The sequence below is a fragment of the Ornithodoros turicata genome, chromosome 5 (genome assembly GCF_037126465.1).
Source record: "Ornithodoros turicata isolate Travis chromosome 5, ASM3712646v1, whole genome shotgun sequence".
Lineage (NCBI taxonomy): Eukaryota > Metazoa > Arthropoda > Arachnida > Ixodida > Argasidae > Ornithodoros > Ornithodoros turicata.
In genome coordinates this window covers 2979199-2996937 of record NC_088205.1, presented here as the reverse complement: position 1 = coordinate 2996937, position 17739 = coordinate 2979199, and the positions used below count along the sequence as shown (strand labels likewise).

Genomic DNA, 17739 nt, shown 5'->3' with positions numbered 1-17739 from the left:
CTGTTGTGACCATTCTTTTGGAAATAGACCTACACGGCTGTTTCTAAAAGATATATGTTCGTTAGTCGTAAGATTCTCAAAAGTAGCGGGTCTTAACTGTGCGGTGCGTCAGACACCTCCAATGAAACCATGACTTACAGCGCATCAATAACAAAAAATTCCGTGAGCCATGAACGGAGACCATTCCAAGGCTGTGCAACATCTCATTATGCGACGCGGACGGACACGACATTGTAATTTGTCTTCGATGCTTTTCCCACATGATGATCCCTGTTAAGTTACGAAAAAGGAAACGAAAACACACGCAATGGCGGTTTGAAGGAAGTGCCCTTGCTTTAATCGGTTACGTGATCTTGAAAGCAGAGCCACTCATTGGCGAAAAAAAATTCTGACGCGTCTTTGGAAGGAAAGCTGTGCCTAACGATTACGATGAACGCTGAGTGCCATAGGAGACTTTCCTGGGAATGCTTCCTGCACGAGTTCGCATTATCTTTGATGCAGCTACAGTTTTGACAGGCGAGACAAGTAATCATGCACAAGCATGGCAGTGACATCATGAGCCCGATCTTTCCCTCTGGCGTTATCGCGTTTCTACTCATAATATTCTCCATGATGCCGCATATTGCAAGAAATGCATTTACGATAATTCCTTCCTTTCATCTCTCTTTGTCTTTCGGAGCTTGCGAAGCAACAGAAGCAGTGGTTTATCCAGGAAAAAAAGTCTATGAAAAAAAGTTTCATATCGCCTTCTATCCGTAACAAGGGATAGGTACTTTTGTGCGGATGTACGCCGTACATTGTAATTTATCAAATGAGGCAATGTGTTCCTATAGGGCAGCGCGTAGGTAAGGCGGACACATTGCACCATTCTTCGACACCGAATACCACGCACAACTCTGAGCGACGCCATATCGACGCACGCAAACGGACAAACTCGTTCCTCCAAACGTCCTTCCTATTAATCTGCGGTTGATTTTTTGACCGATTTATTTTTTCTTGGATTCCAGGATGACCGTGACCGAGTCTCGCAACTGGCTCCTGCCAGATCGAGACCCACGTGTGGAAGGATGGGTACTGCTGGGGAACCCCGTCCCCGTGGTCAGCGTACTCGCTTTCTACGCCTACTTCGTCAAGGTGTGGGGACCCAGGATTATGAAGAACGCCAAACCCTTCGACCTTCGCTACGTCATCTTGTGCTACAATGCGGCTATGGTCCTCGCTAACGTAGCCATAGCCACGCGTGTGGGCTACTACGCTTTCATGACGGGCCACTACCACATCTTTCTTCAAGGACCCGATCTTTCTAGCAGGCCAATCACTATGATACTGTTAAACGTAAGTGTCTGAAAAAACCGTTGTATAGTCACCGTTTTAAGGTTATCCAGATGAGAACTGATGTCTTCTGCCTCCCTTCGCGAAGCCCCAGATGAAACATGAGTGACTCATGCATTATTTCCGTGCATGCGTGTTGTCGTTGACTAAACGTTTTTCGTACTCTTTTGTACTAGTTCCTTTCCCCAACAAAATACTGTTAGGCAAGCCGTGTAACTTGCGTCGGCATCAGCGCACCAAAAGGATATGTTGTCGTTACACCAACATATTATCTTTAATAATTTCTTAGTCAAAATTAATTGGGACAACGCCCGACAATGTCGTTAGTGTGTCCATCAAGTGGCCCAGATGACCTCGAATATAGCACCATTTATTGCAATTGAATAAAAGTCTTGAAAATAGTTTTATAAAATTATGTTTGTATAGTTAACGCGTACCTGCACACATGTATCACAGTGACGCACACACCATGTGTTCTCGCTTCTCCTTTTGAGTTGTCCTGATACGCACATTCTTAACCACGTATCCCTCGCTTTCCAGGTCTCCTGGTACTACCTCATGCTTCGCCTGTGCGAATGTATTGAAACTGTGTTCTTCGTGCTGCGTAAGAAATTCAACCAAGTCAGCGGTCTGCACGTCTTCCACCATGTCTCTGTCGCCTTCTGCACCTACTTCTACATCACCTACGGAGGCTTCTCCATAGCCTGCTTCGAGACTGTATTCAACTCTTGCATTCACGTGCTCATGTACGCTTACTACTTCCTCGCCGCACTCGGCCCCAACATCCAGAAGCACCTCTGGTGGAAGAAATACCTTACTCGCTTCCAACTCGCTCAGTTCATTGTCATGATCGTCCGCAATGTCATCCTGGTCTTCACCCTGGGTCCCTACTACAACATGCTGCCGCTCTTCATGCTGTCACAATGTGTCATCTTCTTCGTTCAGTTCTTGAGCTTCTACATCAAGTCTTACAAGTCCAAGATGGTCAGAGTTGTGAAGTGTGACGGGTCCTCCCCCGACGACCACTGGAAGACCGAAGAGGTCAAGTCTCAATGAATGACATCAGGGACGACTTGCTCACGAGGAGGTTACTTGTCTCATCCAACCTGTTGCTCAGTATCCTCTACGGCAGAGTTCCTAAGGTGGTTCCATGCAGAAAAGAACGGCAGGTTTGTGTGAGCTGCATCTAACCGCCCACGATAATACTCACATGAAAGCTCCCAGGAAATAAGTGAACGCTGCAAGCAGATCAATAGGTCGCTGACTGGCGTTTCTTCTACGGACGAAACGGAAAACAGTGAAAGCACGCGGGAGACGTGACGATGTTTCTTCACGATAAGACCCACCACGGTCTAGTTTGATCTGTTGCTTCATGCTAGTCAAAGAGGCATGTTGTTCTCGCAACATCACATGTATTGCAATAAAACAATAGGGGAGGATTGGAGTTGTCATCCACCAGGGAAGAATATACGACACGATCGTAATTTGTTCTAATTGCTAAAGGCGCCAAACAACACTGGGCGCGACCACCAGTGCCTACCTCTGTTCAAAATGTCCCGCCCAATTGTTCTCACGTTTCAGTGCTATATGTGAACGGTGCCTTTGTGTCAGTGCATATTTATACAATTGACTTCACGCAGTGTGGATAACTCTAAATCATTCGTTTCCATTTTTGAGAAGCTTGTATTTATTTTATACTCCAGACGTAAATAAAGAAAAAATGTCTTCTCAAAGCGTCACTCCTCTTCTTTGCCTTGCATAGTGCGGTAACATAACTGATGGGTTAGAGTAAAGTGCATCTCACGCACGTGCTTATTCTTCACTGGAGGCATTGCATGTTGCCTTTCCTGATCGCCCCACCCATCCTTTCGGCCTTTTCGTTCAGCATATTCCGGTTAAACATTGATGTTAACGAACGGCCAAGCCCTTTGATTTCGGGTCAGAGGAGCTACCAGTGACACAATGTTAGCTGCCTTCGCACCAATGCACCTGGCCGCGCTAAGAAATTCGGACGCTAAGAAACTCGGACTAAGACACTCACCCTCAACCACCCGGGGGTGCCTCCACCACGTATAGTTCTGACACTAACCTGCCAGGCGAACGCAATGCATTCTGGACAGGTGCTGGTCACACGCCAATGGAAACGTCAACATAGGCGTGAGTATAAAAATGTCCGCGCCGACGATGAGCGGCCGCTGTTTGGATAGTGCGGAGGTGATTACGTTTGGGATGAATTCCAATGACAAATTTTGGAGCAGTCAGACGACTCCACGGGGACAGCAATGCTCGGACAAAGAGCGCACGATCTGTAATCTGGTCTGCGATTGGAACATTCGCGCACCTGTTAGACGTGCGGTGGTGGTGGGGGCTCTCGCGTACCACCGATACTATAGGGTGCCTCAATACTAGCTCCCTCTGTGTAGGGCGGAGTCACCTCACTTCCCAATATTACAACAAAAGCAATGTATAAGCGTCCCGCATTTTGAATGATTGGTGGTGCGCGACGTCAAAATGACGTGGGTCTATTGTCGCCACAGCATTGCAGGGCGGAGCATGAGCGCGAAAGGATGCAGGGAATATTCGGTCGGTTTAGAGCCGTTATTTACTTTTTTGCGACACCATTTTTTGGAAACCGTTCACCGTTGACAACGAATCACACTGCATTAGAAAAACGTGCACCTTGTATACCTGTTTATTGCCCCTTTAACATACGCATCGTGCCCTAGCGACTCTCAAGCGAACCACGCTCGGAGCGCGCCAAAACAAATCCACGTGGATAGCACAAAGGACCAAAACCGGTTCAGAGTGGGACCGACGAGCTCACGCAGTCCATGCGGTCTCCCCATTGGCCCCCACTTTTCCCCATACTACACCATCTAATGAGAACGGAGATAACCCTGTCCGACGCCTGAATGTCATGCGCATGCGCATAAGCCGTTGTGAAGAGGGTCCACTGATTGGCTTTCCCTCTCCTTCTTAAAGGAGCAGTCTAGAGGCACACAACTTTGCTTCTGTTTTTAGGCAGTTTGGAATGTTAGGCGTCCGAAAACAGTTTTCCCACAATTTGTACAACCGTAGCGTAATTAGGACGCCTCCCCGAATCTCCCGTGCGCGATACACTCTCCTTCTCCTTCACGACAGACACGTGATGAGCACCTCCACGCGCGTCACTATATGACGTGAGTGGTAGGGACGCTCGTCATTGGACCTGGGATCACATGATTCAGGTGAGCAACACCGCGCAGGCCGGAGCGTCTGCTACCGCTTCAGAGCCGCTATAGGGGTTCTCCGGCTGCGTGATGTCCGAAAGGGGACGAACGAGTGGTGCAGCACGAATCTAACTGTGTGTTGTACAGGGATACCCCAGTGTTTCCCGACAGTGTGAAGCCTAGCTGACCGTTTTTACCGCACAGTTGTTTCAGTGTCCAACAAGTAGCGCAACAATAGCGCCGTCATCGGTCATTGCTTGCTTTCTGCTACTGTGAGTTTTATGAGCACCGAGTACGTCCTGTGCCTGTTCCAGGTGTGATACAGGTATACCGTGTACTGTGCTGTCGCATCAGGAAGGTCTTCAGCGACGCCATGGGGACGTGCGTGTACGTGTGTACGTGCGGCTGCTGCATCGCCGTGCCGACCGAGCGGGCGCAATATCTGCGCTTGGTAATGATTGATAATCGCTCTCGCTGCAGTATAGACTGCATATTCGAAGGTCTGTATCAGTCTTTGTATCCTGACGTCAGGGCTGATGCTAGGGGTGTGCGGGGTCTGAGGCAAAGGCACATCGCGGGGCCTGTTTCACACGATTAAGTGCACACTTGATATTTAAAAAAAAGTAATCGCGGGGCCTATGCGCGGGGCTTAAGGCGGTCGCCTTACTCGCCCCCACCCCTCCCCTTTCGCTGGACCTTCCTGACGTTGAATTAAAGCGAGCGTCTTGCTTCTTCGTGGTTCATTCGACGGAACCTTGTGCAAGCGACAGGCAGGAATTACCTTTCTTATTCACACAATACTGAACTCCGCGCTGGTGAACTGTACGGCGACACACTTCTCTGATGTAGGTAGGTACACGACAGATCAAACAGACTGTGCCGTGACTGGGAATTAGCGAATACGTCGGAGAGACGCCCTACAGCAAACGCCTCGGAAGTAATCTCGCTTTGAACGGCGCACTGGCCTGTACGTCGCTCCCCAATTGTATAAGCACAACGAAAGATTGCACAGTCACCTGCAATATAGCATATGCTAAAGGGCACTCCTTATATGGGCACCAGCAAACTCCTTAGGCAATGTCCTAATTAACTTTCAATAATTAAGTTTTTAATTATAAAAACTACGAAGTTGTCCCATTGAGAACGTTTGGTCTCTTCGGTCACCTGATACCGTAGCCGTTTTGAGAACAAAAATCCGTCCGATAGATCGTCCGCAAAAAATTCGTGAAGGAACACCATTTTTCTATATTTTGTTCATGGCGCATCTTCGGAAACACGTCTTTCCTTCACCCCAAATATCGCCCCTGGTGATGAAACTCCCCCATTCATCATCTCGAAATAAAGTTGTTGTCGCTGTTGACAAAGTCGCAGGATGTGTATGAATCTTGTGAGTTTAAAAATCTTTACAGTCAATAGACCTCTACCCGATAAACGTCATCATGACGTTGGTGAACAGTCTGAAACCGAAACAATTCCGAAGGTGAGGGCTGGGTTCCACGAACGGGCACTTGTTCGCTGCCTCCCATTGAAAGAAACGTAGGACCGAAGGTCGCGTCCCTCTCAGGGATCATCGTAATCCGCTCAAGACCGTGGCTTTCCGGAGTGACCTTGTTCGCCTCTAGCTTCGAGCGTAGTTCAACTCTACCAAATTGGTGGCGCTGTCGAACACTACGACGTCACTTGTTTACAAACAGGGAGAGGTCTATTTGGAGTAGATGGCATCGACCGGAGTGTGTTTCGATGGATGCTGTTGGCAGTACAGGAGATGCTAGAGGATGCCAGCTTCCACGTCGCACTTACTAGTCGCAGGGAGGTCGCATTTGTTGCAGTCACTTTCGAAAGTATAGTGTCATTTTATTGATCGTGGACTACCCACCTCGGTATCGGAAGTCCCACGCGAAATAGTGGCGTAGTTTGACTGTTATTCTACGGATTACGTGGCAAGAGCAGACTCCGGATGTTGAGAGTATTCCGGAATTCCTTCTCCGGAAAGACGAGAAAACGTGACTCCCTGAGAACCATTGAGGCCTCGACCTTGAGCCTATTTTGTACCATTATGCTCGTGCATAATGGTACAAAATAGACACCGCCTCCCGTTTTCAACAAATAAGGGGCGAGAACGTTGTCATTCAGGATGATGGTTGGATAAGAGCGTGCTACGTGGTGAAACTCATTTTTAAGGGTGTAGCTCTACTCGGATTGTGTGCGTTTTTCTCGTTTAATAATAATAATAAAAACTAGCGCATGCTGCTGAATGAAATTTTGGATATGACATGTGCATGTACATGTGTTAAAACTTATAGTTTTAAAAGCCTTTAAAACTTAAGTTAAAGTTTTAAAACTTATAGTTTAGTTAAAACTTAAAACTTAACTTATAGTCGAATACAGTTCTAATCTCGCAATCAGACGGTAACTCCTGACGGTACATCTAAGGAAGCGCGCATTGAAATAAATTGCGGGTTGTCTTTTCCAGCTTGGCCAGTCCACCGACAACATCTGTGCATGGCAAGGTGGACTGGCTAGCCTCAACTGCGTCGCCAATTGCATAATTTCTGTGTGAATTTTGATAGCGAGTGATATTTCGTTTTTATAGAACGCTAACATCCAATTTGCGAGCCTCAGCAAGTGTTAATCCCTCGTGAAGTTTTCATATCTGCGGTAGCTTTAAGTTACTCGATTATCAAACTTGGTAGCGAATAGGGTTGGCACACAGCCGGTTATTTGCTTCACTTGCCGGTTTAAAGTAGCACAGAAGTCGTTTTTAACACCCTGTTTTCTTTTCTATAAAACTGTTAAGTAGGCCAGTAAGGTGCACCATGCGAAGTAATTCACACGACAGGGTCATAATTATCGCAGAAACTGAATTTAAAGTACGCCGCAGAAAGCGACCGTGCGCAACGGCGGTGGAGAGCAGTACCAGCCTGTGATCTGCCTGGAACCTCGCGCTGACGCTAGAAGGAGAACGCTCGCTGATTGGTCCAGAGAAATGTTGTCTGCTACTCCGCTGTCGTCTGCTACTCGGCTCTTCGGGGTTCTGAAGAAGGTTTACGGCGGCAAAGGGGCAAGGCGCGGACCCCCACTGACCGGCGAACCAGAAGTTCTCCTTGTAACGTCATCGGTGACGTGGCATCATACCTTCTCCTCCTCGTTATGCTCGGAGTGGCGAGTTAAGGGTGAACGCACGTAGCCATGTTTATGTGAGTTATTTCTGCGAAACAAATTGCATACATCAAAGCCTTTCGCCCTATTTGGTAAAATGACACACACACTTTCATCAGACGTCTTAACCTGAAAATTTTTTGGGTGGCCCTCTGTGCTCCTTTAAAGGCTTTACCGGCTGCATATTGCTGGTGCTTTGCAGCAGAAGGAATTTCATGCGGAAATTCCGACAAATTCCAGGGTTTCACGCAGTGGCGTAGCCGGAGGGGGGGGGGGTTGAAACCTTTGGTAGTGCATTTGGGCGAGGGAAACGAGTGTGAAATCCTCCTCCCCCACGTAAAGTTCCCCTCGGACCCCTTCCGAAATATTTTTCTGGCTGCGGTACTGGTTTCAGGACGCGATTTTTGACTTCATCTGATTTTTTCCCCCGTTTCCGCAACCTCTTTTGTGTGCACGTTGAACCGTGTACACTCACAACGGGAAGGCGGACACTATATGCTTATGCGCACACTGCTAAATGTGCGATGTCACCCCTGGAAAAGTTACCTCTCCCAATCTCGAATTTCCTCCTCTCCCCTTCTACCTCACTCACACAGCCGGTATCGTTGATGGCCAAAAGTGGGAACCCTACACGCGAATAATGCGGATGGCACAAAAAAATTTGAAATAGGTTTTATAACTCCAGGTACGCTGTGCAAGAAACACTTTTCGCGTCACTGGAACATCCTGAAAGGAAACTCCTACGCGACTTTTCATAGCCGTCTTTCCATCGCTTATGATATTTACAGCTGTACACTTCACGGCGGCCACTATTGTCCACAAAGCATTGTCAGTAAAAACAGTATATATCGCGAAACGGTATATTAAACAACACTACAAGCAGCAAAACTTGCAGCTTTTGCAAAACAAAAAGAACAGACACGGGTTTGGAGGCGGGAATTTAAGTAAATAAATAAAAATAAAACACGCGCATGGCGACACTTTATGAACTAGCATATCGTAAATAAGAAAAATAAAATGAAATGCAATATAAACGGCATCCCTTATCAAGGCTCAGATTTGAAGATCTGAAATGTCAATACTCTGAAAAAACCCATATTCGAATTCTGGAACAGGTGCTATGGGGGATATTATTGTTCTTATTCGGATGTAGTATAGCAGTGTGAAGCTATGTATTTTTAAATTTTTATGTAAATGCTGATGCATTTTTAAGGTAACAAACCGTAAGGTCAGAAAATGGCATGTTATGGTAATAGAATAGAGGTGTCAACATCAAACCGTGTTGATGTTGGCATAGCTTGCAGGGCATGTTTTTTTGTCCTATTTAACTTGAGAAAACTGTAATAAATATTGCTCATTTCGGTTTATTCGCCAAAAATATTTCAGAAGGGCATTCGTACAAGTGCCATTTCCTCAATTTACGCTGTCTTAGTTAAAAAGAAGCGTTAGTCATGCTGCTATAGTATATCTATAAAATGGCTCCCCATTGAGTTTAATCTACTAACCATCAAAAAAATGCTCGAAATCATATCACTTTTCGTTTTTCTTACGCTGTGCGTTTTAGCTTTTAACATCTGTTGGTCGTTCGCATTCAACTTAACATTGCCTACACCGCTTCCCCAGAATGAAACGAGGAACAAGAAACAACCTTACCTCACGTCAGGCGTCCGTCTGTCCTTCTGAATTTTCTTCAGAGAAAACTGATAAGATGAGCCGCATTTTCCCCGTTACCCTTTTTCTTTTTATTCCTCTATAGAAAACGATGTCGAGTTGTACATGTCAGACACGGAAACACAGTGCACGCCAATTTTAGAAAACTCTTCCACTTCCCTTCACAAATCACTCTTCGTTGGCATTAACATGCTCGACAGAATCACGTTGAGTCACACAGTAACGCTGCATCGCAGCGATCTCATCACATTCATAATTGCTCCACTCGACAAGGTTGTCAAGGTGCTGCTAACATTGGCTGCATATAGCCTAGTCCAGACTTCCCGGAACACCCTCTTGATCGAGCACCTCTGGGCAGTTACCTTCTCGAGAAAGTATTTCTAAAATCACGCAGGTACATTATTGACGACGTCGAAAATATCGTGCACTCTAGTTGGCTAGCACCGCAATTGAGTTGTGGGCACGGATTTCACTCGCGTTATAAAAGGGAGCGCATACGTGACGCCAGGGCACCGCTATAGTGCGATCGTGCAAAAAAGCTACGTCATGCTGTGCTTTCATCTTGATTTTCTAGAAGAGTGTCTTCAATTTCGGACACTTACGCGGTTAACGCTACCCGCAAAAAGTGAATGAGGAAGACGCTCACGTGCACACGTGGGCACGGGGTTTGCGCAACGCATATATGAAAGAGCCTAAATAGTTGCTTAGAAGCTGCCCGCGTTGTTTTTAACACCATTCGCGTTTCATGGACGATATCTGTGCAATCTGACGCCCTGTTATCACGCTGCACACCATGGACTCCTTGCAGGCATCGTGGATGACGTCGTGGCTTCCACTGCGAGACAGCAGGTCAGATGGTTGGCTTCTCACCGGCAGCCCATTCCCCATTGCCACGATCACCGTGTCGTACGTGTACTTCGTCAAGGTGTGCGGGCCCCGTTGGATGCTACACCGCAAGGCCTACGGCCTTCGACCGGTGATATTGATCTACAACTTCCTGGCCATACTGCTCAGCCTGTTTTTCCTGGGGATGTTTTGCAAGTATGCGTACTGGGACATGGGCTACACAGTCCTGCAGGACGTTGACCGGAGCACCGCGCCAACAAGCCTCAAGATTGTTAGGTTATCGTGGTGGTTCTACATGTTCAAAGTCACAGAACTGCTGGACACTGTGTTCTTCGTTTTGAGGAAGAAGAACAGTCAGATAAGCGGCTTGCACGTCTTCCACCACGTTGTGGTTGCGTGGAACATGTGGCTGTGCGTCACTTACGGAGGACAGGCCCACTCCATGTTTATCGTTTGCCTAAATTCTTTTGTGCACGTGGTCATGTACACTTACTACTTTCTGTCCGCCCTGGGGCCAGCTTATAGAAGATATTTGTGGTGGAAGAAATACCTAACCATGCTTCAAATTGTCCAGTTCATCTTGCTGCTGCTGCACAGTTTTCTGGTAACCTTTAGCAAGGGCACCTACGAGCCTCTGTTTTCCTACTTGAGCTTCTTGCAAGGTTTCGTGTTTTTCACCTGGTTCATGTATTTCTACATCCGAGCGTACACGAGAAGAAGTGGTGCCAGATTGGCTCAGGAAAGCACAGCGGAGAAGAAACGCATGTGAGAGACTGACATAAAGCTGTGATCTCAGTGTGGATTTATACCTCCAGGCGAATAAACCATCTTCTACCACGCTTAATTCTTAAGCACTTCCTACAGCAAGAAACGCGGGCGAATTAAGTTGCGGGAGCCTAACTGAACACGTCTTTAGAACCGACCCTGATGGGCAGAGTGATATCAAAGGTATGTTGCGGATTTTGTAAAATCAAGTGCCTCTGCGGAAGCCGAAGCAGTACGAAAACCTGACCTGATACATGGAACTCGTATTCTTTACCTTTCCGTGTGTGTGTGTTTTTTTTTCACTCTTGCATTTAGTTAATAAAAAATATCAGATTGCATGTATCTGTCTGAATGCCAATATCGGAAACATGAACTCTTATTCTTTACCCATCCGTGCGTTTTTTTCACCCTTGCGTTTCTCGTGTGTACGAATTTCTGAACACATGCTCTATCTGACACATTAACTCATTAACTTGTATTAACTCACATTAACTCGTATTCTTTGTGGTATTATCAGTTTCTCTGAATCTGTGAACACATATATCTGTACGAATTTCCGAACAGCTGCTCACTACAGCTGCTACCATCTTATCGACACGCAGTTTTGTAACGTGAACAGCTGACACTGCGAAATACCCAGACCGCGCCTCCCGAACTCACTGCCCTTGCTGCTGAACCAATGCCACCATAAAAAGCCCTTTAATACGCAAACTGTTTCTCAGCTGTACACGATTTTTTTTAATTACCTGCTGTCAACGCGAGCTTGCATCCGTGAGTGCGTCTAGCTCAGTCCATTTTTGTTTGCAGGTGATCCGGAGAACACGAAGTGGCAACATGCACTAAGGCTTCCGTTGCCGCAGCTGCAGAGTCGGAGACAATCTGATACGCTTTCCTACCTACACTTCGGTACGCTCGAGCGTAGAAAGACAGAAACCAGACTAAGAACAAGATGGCTTCCGCAACCATAATGGTGGTGAAGCCTGGTATTGATTTGTCCTTAATGAAGAGTGGCATGGCGCTGTGCAGCGACACCAGGGTGAACTGCGCAAGCTGAAGCTGTGTCAGTTGTTTTTTCCACCACAGGTGCTTCTGGCACGAGGGACCCGCAGCTGCCAAGAAATAGTAGCTGTACATTATGGTATGGACGAAGGAATTCACAATCATGACGAACGCCGTTTGCCCTTGTCCGCCGTACGTGGTATTCATCCACATGTTCCACGCGACCGTAACGTGATGAAAGACGTGCAGGGTCGATACCTGCGTGTACTTCTTGCGCAGGACAAAGAAGAAGGTATCGAAGAACTCGAACAGTCGCATCATGTAGTACCACCACGATAGATGGACGAGTTGTAACGAGTTCGGTTCTGTAGAGAAATCGACCCCTTGTCCTATGATGCGGTAGCCTTTCTTGAAGTAGGCGTAGTGTATTATGGAACAGACGAAGTAGAGGTTGGCCATGACTAGACTCAGGTTATATACAAGGAGTACGCCACGGATCTCGAACGGTTTCTTGCTCGCCATCCACCTGGGACCCCAGAGCCGAACGACGTAGACGTACAGGATGCAGAGCAGGATGAGGGGGTACGGACTGCCGGTCATCGCCCAGCCTTCGGTGCGGGGATCCCATTCCGGGAACCAGTGAATGTCTGGGTTAAAATCTGCCTGTGTCATGGTGCACTGGAAGAGAGAAAGAGCAGGCTTCATGGCCGTCGTGCGCTATTGGTGTTGACCTAGCACATTATTTGTTTATTTATTGGCCTAAATATACCGACAATACAGTAGAACACTCGAAACAATGATTCCGGCACTGTGTGTAACACACTGGCGGTTGAAAGGGGAGCAGATGTTCTCGGCCACGCTATACGCTCGTCTGGCATACATATGTACAGCAGCGAGGTTAAGTAGAGCGTTACTCCTTCTAGACTAATAAATAAATAAATAAATAAAATAAAGTAAAAGAACGAAGGAAAAAAAAACGTATCTTATAGGTTTGATGCAATAACAGAAGATTTACCCTACTAAAATAGAGGACACAAGAAGAATGCTGGTCCAGTACATATATGGTCAGGAGTTGGAAAGCGTGTGAAACCTAACACTGACCTGGTTTCAGTATAGTATAGATTTTTAATACAGATATAGATTTTTATAGATAGATTGGAACACAGAGCAAGCCAACAAAAAACGCGCTAATGTTGGCTTTGGCAACTGAGTGCACGGAGTGTGCAATATTGGTACGTGCACGACTACAGGGTTTATTCACGTGAAGTCATCCGCACGAGACTGCCACTGTCGCTTGCAGGCATATGTATTGTAGACCCCATCCAGGCCGTTACCCATATCGTACTCACCCATGAACTCATATCGTAGCACCCATATAGTTCTCGTATATTTGGTGTTTCAAAGTTATTGTGCTGTGTGATTTGTGGCATATCCAACCATGTTACCGACGATAATAGGCATATGGCAACCAACAAAGGCGGGAACATAACTTCGAGGGACCTACAGTATGGCGGCTAAGTAACGTCCGTGAATAATCCTTATACGATAAGGAACTGGAATGTTGCGTCCTTCATCCGTTCCCATCCGGGCACGCGAAAATTCAATTAAATATCACTGCCAAGTAAATGAATAAAGATACTGTGTTACGCGTGGCGAGGAAGGCATCACTCATGGTTCTTCATCAAATGTTGGCTCACTGTATTGTTGTATGTTTCATAGCGTTTCATGTTTCATATTTCTTTCCATCGCTATTGTTTCGCTATGTGCTCCAAACGGTGATAACGGTAATTGTTGTGGTTTATCCGGAGTCACAAGCAACAGGGCGGGGGGTTGCAAGAATGAGGTGGGATGGGGGTCATTATTGGAATTACGTTGCAGCTGTAACGGTTTTACGTATTAGTGTGGACATGTATCTAAAGCTGATATAACGGCATCCCTGCCGTTATTTCAGCCTGCCGTTATTTCAGGGAGGGTGTCGCCAACCGTTTGCGCGTGTGTGGGTGGGTGCCTGGATGAAGCGCTGACTGTCACAGATATTTCGCTTCAAAGTTGGAGTTAGATGTGGCATCACGTAGGGTACGTCGCGTGATTCACTCTCATGCAGCATATACGTTGCAAATGATACGAATAATACGCAGAAATATAAAGCTGGACAGTCCTACAGACTATGTAAAAACCGTGAATATCAAACGAAGGGTGAGCGTTCTAAATGAACTCACAGTGAATGCTTTACACTTTGTGCAGGCTGGAGGCGCGTTTAAATCCGACGGGACCTCTCAAATTAACAGCTCTTCGAGAATGAGAAGCAGGTCCTCGCGCAAAGGACGTCCGACCACCGGCTAATCTATACAGCTTTCGCGTACTTCTTCCTTGTCTATTTTGAGCATTTCACGGCTGCATGCTTTGCATGGATTTCTTATTCTGTCTGCTGCTTTGTCCCCGCCCGTCAGCTACGCGTAGCCTTTCCAAAGCAAGGTTGTTTCTGCCGGATAATTGCGGTAATGCATAAGGAAACTTTTCTCGTTTCCTTCCTTTTTCCTGGTCATAATGGTTGGTACGCTAGCCAGCCGTATCTGGAGGAAGATATTCTTGGCGCTGGTTCTCGCAGTGCGCGTCCTGAGCTATCCTGATCCACCTATATTATTAATAACGCCACGTCATTACCGTTATCGCAATAAATATAACTAATAATGCGCACGATTATCCCTTGTATCGTATAATTACATACCGATAATCATTGCAATTATATTTTGAGAGTAACACAATGACGATGATTTTGCGAATTGACACTGCGTTGTTTCTTTCAGTGGAAAATCAAGACGAGCTAGAGATTTCCTCAGCGCCTCTGAGCTGTGTGTGACTGTCTGGTGCTATTCTCCAACTCAATGAAATGTAACCACGAACCCCAACACTCTCCAAAGAGATTTTACAGAAATTTCTAGAATATGCACATTGTATGCGTCCAGTACATTATGTATGGGTATTCACGCGGTAACATTAGTGACACGCACGTAACCTTAAAATCGTAGACAGATCCTCCCCTTGCCTAATGGTACTTACGTCCCTCTTTTTGTGCATCATTCTGTGAACAATAAATCCTGCTTACCAGACAGAGATTATCCTATACTTAGGTGTCGCATAGTGAACTTTGTGCTGTAACAGCCTTCTAGCATCCGAACATACATTTCCGCCGAGCAACAATTCTTGGCGCCATTTCTAACAAACAGACACCAAATGCATCAAAGATAACTGCGACCGAAAGTCATGTATACACATAGCGGCACACTCTACGAGAAAAGTGTACAGGTTACATAACCATCTTCACAAGTGACACGAACAGAAAGAAGCACTGAAACTTTTACTGATTAGCATACGTTTCATCCAGTCCACTGCACGAAAGCTTGTACGCTCATAAACGTTTTTTTTTTTTACCTCTTAAAAATTTACCTTTTGTCATTTGTGTTGACTGCACTTGACCGAAAACTTTCTACATTTTCCGACAACCATCTTCAACAGATTCAAAACAACTACATACCACCGTACAGCTTCGAAGTCTTGTCGTCAACACACACGATATTTTGAACTCACACAAGAACGGTTTCGTCGACACAGAAGACACGTTCATGCATCGATATTACAAACGTACGGCACACAGCACGTAGAACTTGTTTCCAACGAGGAGTATCACACGCAAAATTGTAGCCACCTGAAGAGCTGCATTCCTCGTCGGAGGCCAAGTAAGCATAAACTCTACGCGGAAAACTGACTTTGGAAGAACAGAAAGAGGAAAGAGAATAGTATGGCGTTCACATAATGGAGGATAATCCCCCTCTGTTGCTACTAACGCTGTTTGCTACATGGCTGCCGTGAAAGAACAGCTTCGTATGTCCAAGGTCGCGTCTGGTGCACTGTCAGAGACGTCGGAAATTGTGTCAGTTGGGAAGAAGAAGGACAAGGATTATGCAGGCTCCTACAAGTATCGACGTCGTGACACGTGATTGGTTTCAAAGATAGGTCCTTTCTGCTTGAAACCTCAGCCTCCATACACCTGTAATGACCTAATTGCGTACTTATAAGGGCTCCGCGGATGGTGATTTTAGAACGGGAGCGGATACGATCCGAATAGTTATATTATAAACGAGTCGAACAAATGTACGGCAGATAAGCGTTACATGCGCATGCTCATTTTCGAGTGCGACAACACTCACCTTGTTTATACCCTCTTTTTTGCGCTTTTGATCTTCGGGACTGCGGGAATGTTATCTGTATGGAAGAGAAAATTCGACTGGAAATTTGGATACAGAATTCCATATTCGTTTCGAAATGCGAATCGAAAATGTATTTATTTAAGACTCGGTATTCGAAAAAATACGAATACTCTCACAGCACTAGTATTCATATGGGAGAAAAGTTTGGTGCTGATGGATTTGCATCCGTCGTTCTCTTTTCAACTTTCCGGTATGTTGATCGTCTGCTGTGGAAATAATTTGTGGCTTGAGTCAGATGTTCGAACAGTTTTCTAAAGCACCAACAGTGGTTTAGCTGAGTGACTCGGCAAGATATAATAAAATAAATAGATATATAAAATAAATAAAATAAATGTGTCTGGGTGTTCTGTCACACCGAAGAACGCCTGGATGCGAGAACAGAAGAACTTAACTTCGTTAGAGCACAGGGAATACGCACATATACCGCTACGTGGATAACAAAGTGTTTATGTGAGATACTTGATTTTTGCCTCGTAATTTACCTCCACTTATATAGTACGGCTGCCAGGAGGGAATCGTAAATTTACAGGAAAATTCCAGGAAAAAACAACAACAACAGCAAAACGTAAAACAGGGGCACAAGCACAGAACGTCGGAATTTAGCGCCAAAAGTCTTCCCACGTAGCAGTAGAGAGATGCAATGCAGGTAGAACTAATTCAATGAGAAAGCAGTATGTTGGTGCTGTGAATGGTTCACATGGTAAGCAGCGATTGTAACGAACAATAGCACTTCATTTCAAGCAATGTTCATATCTCATGGGAACTCTAGGGCTCTTGATGCATAGGCTTAGAGTTGACAATCATTATAGCGCTGTACGCCACTGATGGGAAAATTACCCCAAAGTTGCACCTAAAACACGACGCCGGTAACAATTTATAAGTTGTCATGTTCCAGTGCTGAATTATAACAAAGCAAGAGAAAACCTCGGATAATTTAGGTAAAAAGGAGCAGAGAAACTTCGCTTGCACGACACCAAATAACGAAGGCAAAACTGAACTAAAACGACACCAGTTGAGAGTAACAAGCTCAACCCGCATGACATAATCACGTTACGTTACATGATGGTGGAAACACTTAGTGCACTTTCTCGCCCAATAAACGTGATTCCGAATGAACGCATGCAGCAGCACCGAAAATCTTAGGGTGCCACACAAGTTCAGACTTAACTCGACGTCGGACGACAGTAACATTGATATCGCATAGCCATGATGAGTTGAAGAGAAGGAAAACTTGTGCCTTACGCAGGTTGTGAAAGCACCAAGACAAACCATCTCGTTCACTGTTCAAAGAACATGGGCATGCTTCGGTACCGTTAATGAGAAGCAATAACTGCACTCCTACAACATTTCAAGGCTTCGTTACGGGCAAATCGAAGGTGCATTTACGTGTATTCGGACATCATATCACACTGTGGGCCCTCGTGGCCGTTACTGTCATCAATAAATTCATATTATATTATATATCCGAGTAGCAGACGACTCGAGGATGC

At 45.9% G+C, this 17739-nt stretch overlaps 3 protein-coding genes across 7 annotated transcripts in view; 2 read left to right on the top strand and 1 right to left on the bottom strand.

The window, feature by feature from the left end:
- LOC135393802 (very long chain fatty acid elongase 7-like) overlaps positions 1–3059 on the top strand; it is a 32835-nt gene extending 29776 nt beyond the window's left edge. For all 4 annotated transcript variants that reach the window (XM_064624078.1, XM_064624079.1, XM_064624080.1 and 1 more), the window contains exons 2-3: positions 1008–1335; positions 1873–3059. In XM_064624078.1, the coding sequence (XP_064480148.1) occupies positions 1008–1335; positions 1873–2388 (844 nt within the window). In that variant the 3' untranslated portion in view covers positions 2389–3059. The remainder of the gene's footprint in view (positions 1–1007; positions 1336–1872) is intronic.
- Positions 3060–9881: 6822 nt separating this feature from the next.
- On the top strand, positions 9882–11320 carry LOC135393801 (very long chain fatty acid elongase 7-like). The gene has a single exon (XM_064624077.1). It carries the CDS (start codon positions 10165–10167, stop codon positions 10984–10986), a length of 822 nt encoding a protein of 273 aa, XP_064480147.1. The 5' UTR covers positions 9882–10164; the 3' UTR covers positions 10987–11320.
- Positions 11321–11662: 342 nt separating this feature from the next.
- Positions 11663–15711, bottom strand: LOC135393800 (very long chain fatty acid elongase AAEL008004-like). Of its 2 annotated transcripts, none has more exons than XM_064624075.1 (2): positions 15517–15711; positions 11663–12659 (listed from the first exon to the last, which is right to left on the bottom strand). In XM_064624075.1, exons 1-2 carry the CDS (start codon positions 15604–15606, stop codon positions 11769–11771), a joined length of 981 nt encoding a protein of 326 aa, XP_064480145.1. In that variant the 5' UTR covers positions 15607–15711; the 3' UTR covers positions 11663–11768. The 2 variants fall into 2 exon arrangements, with proteins under 2 accessions (XP_064480145.1, XP_064480146.1); XM_064624076.1 differs by lacking the exon at positions 15517–15711 and adding an exon at positions 14201–14361.
- Positions 15712–17739: the final 2028 nt, after the last annotated feature.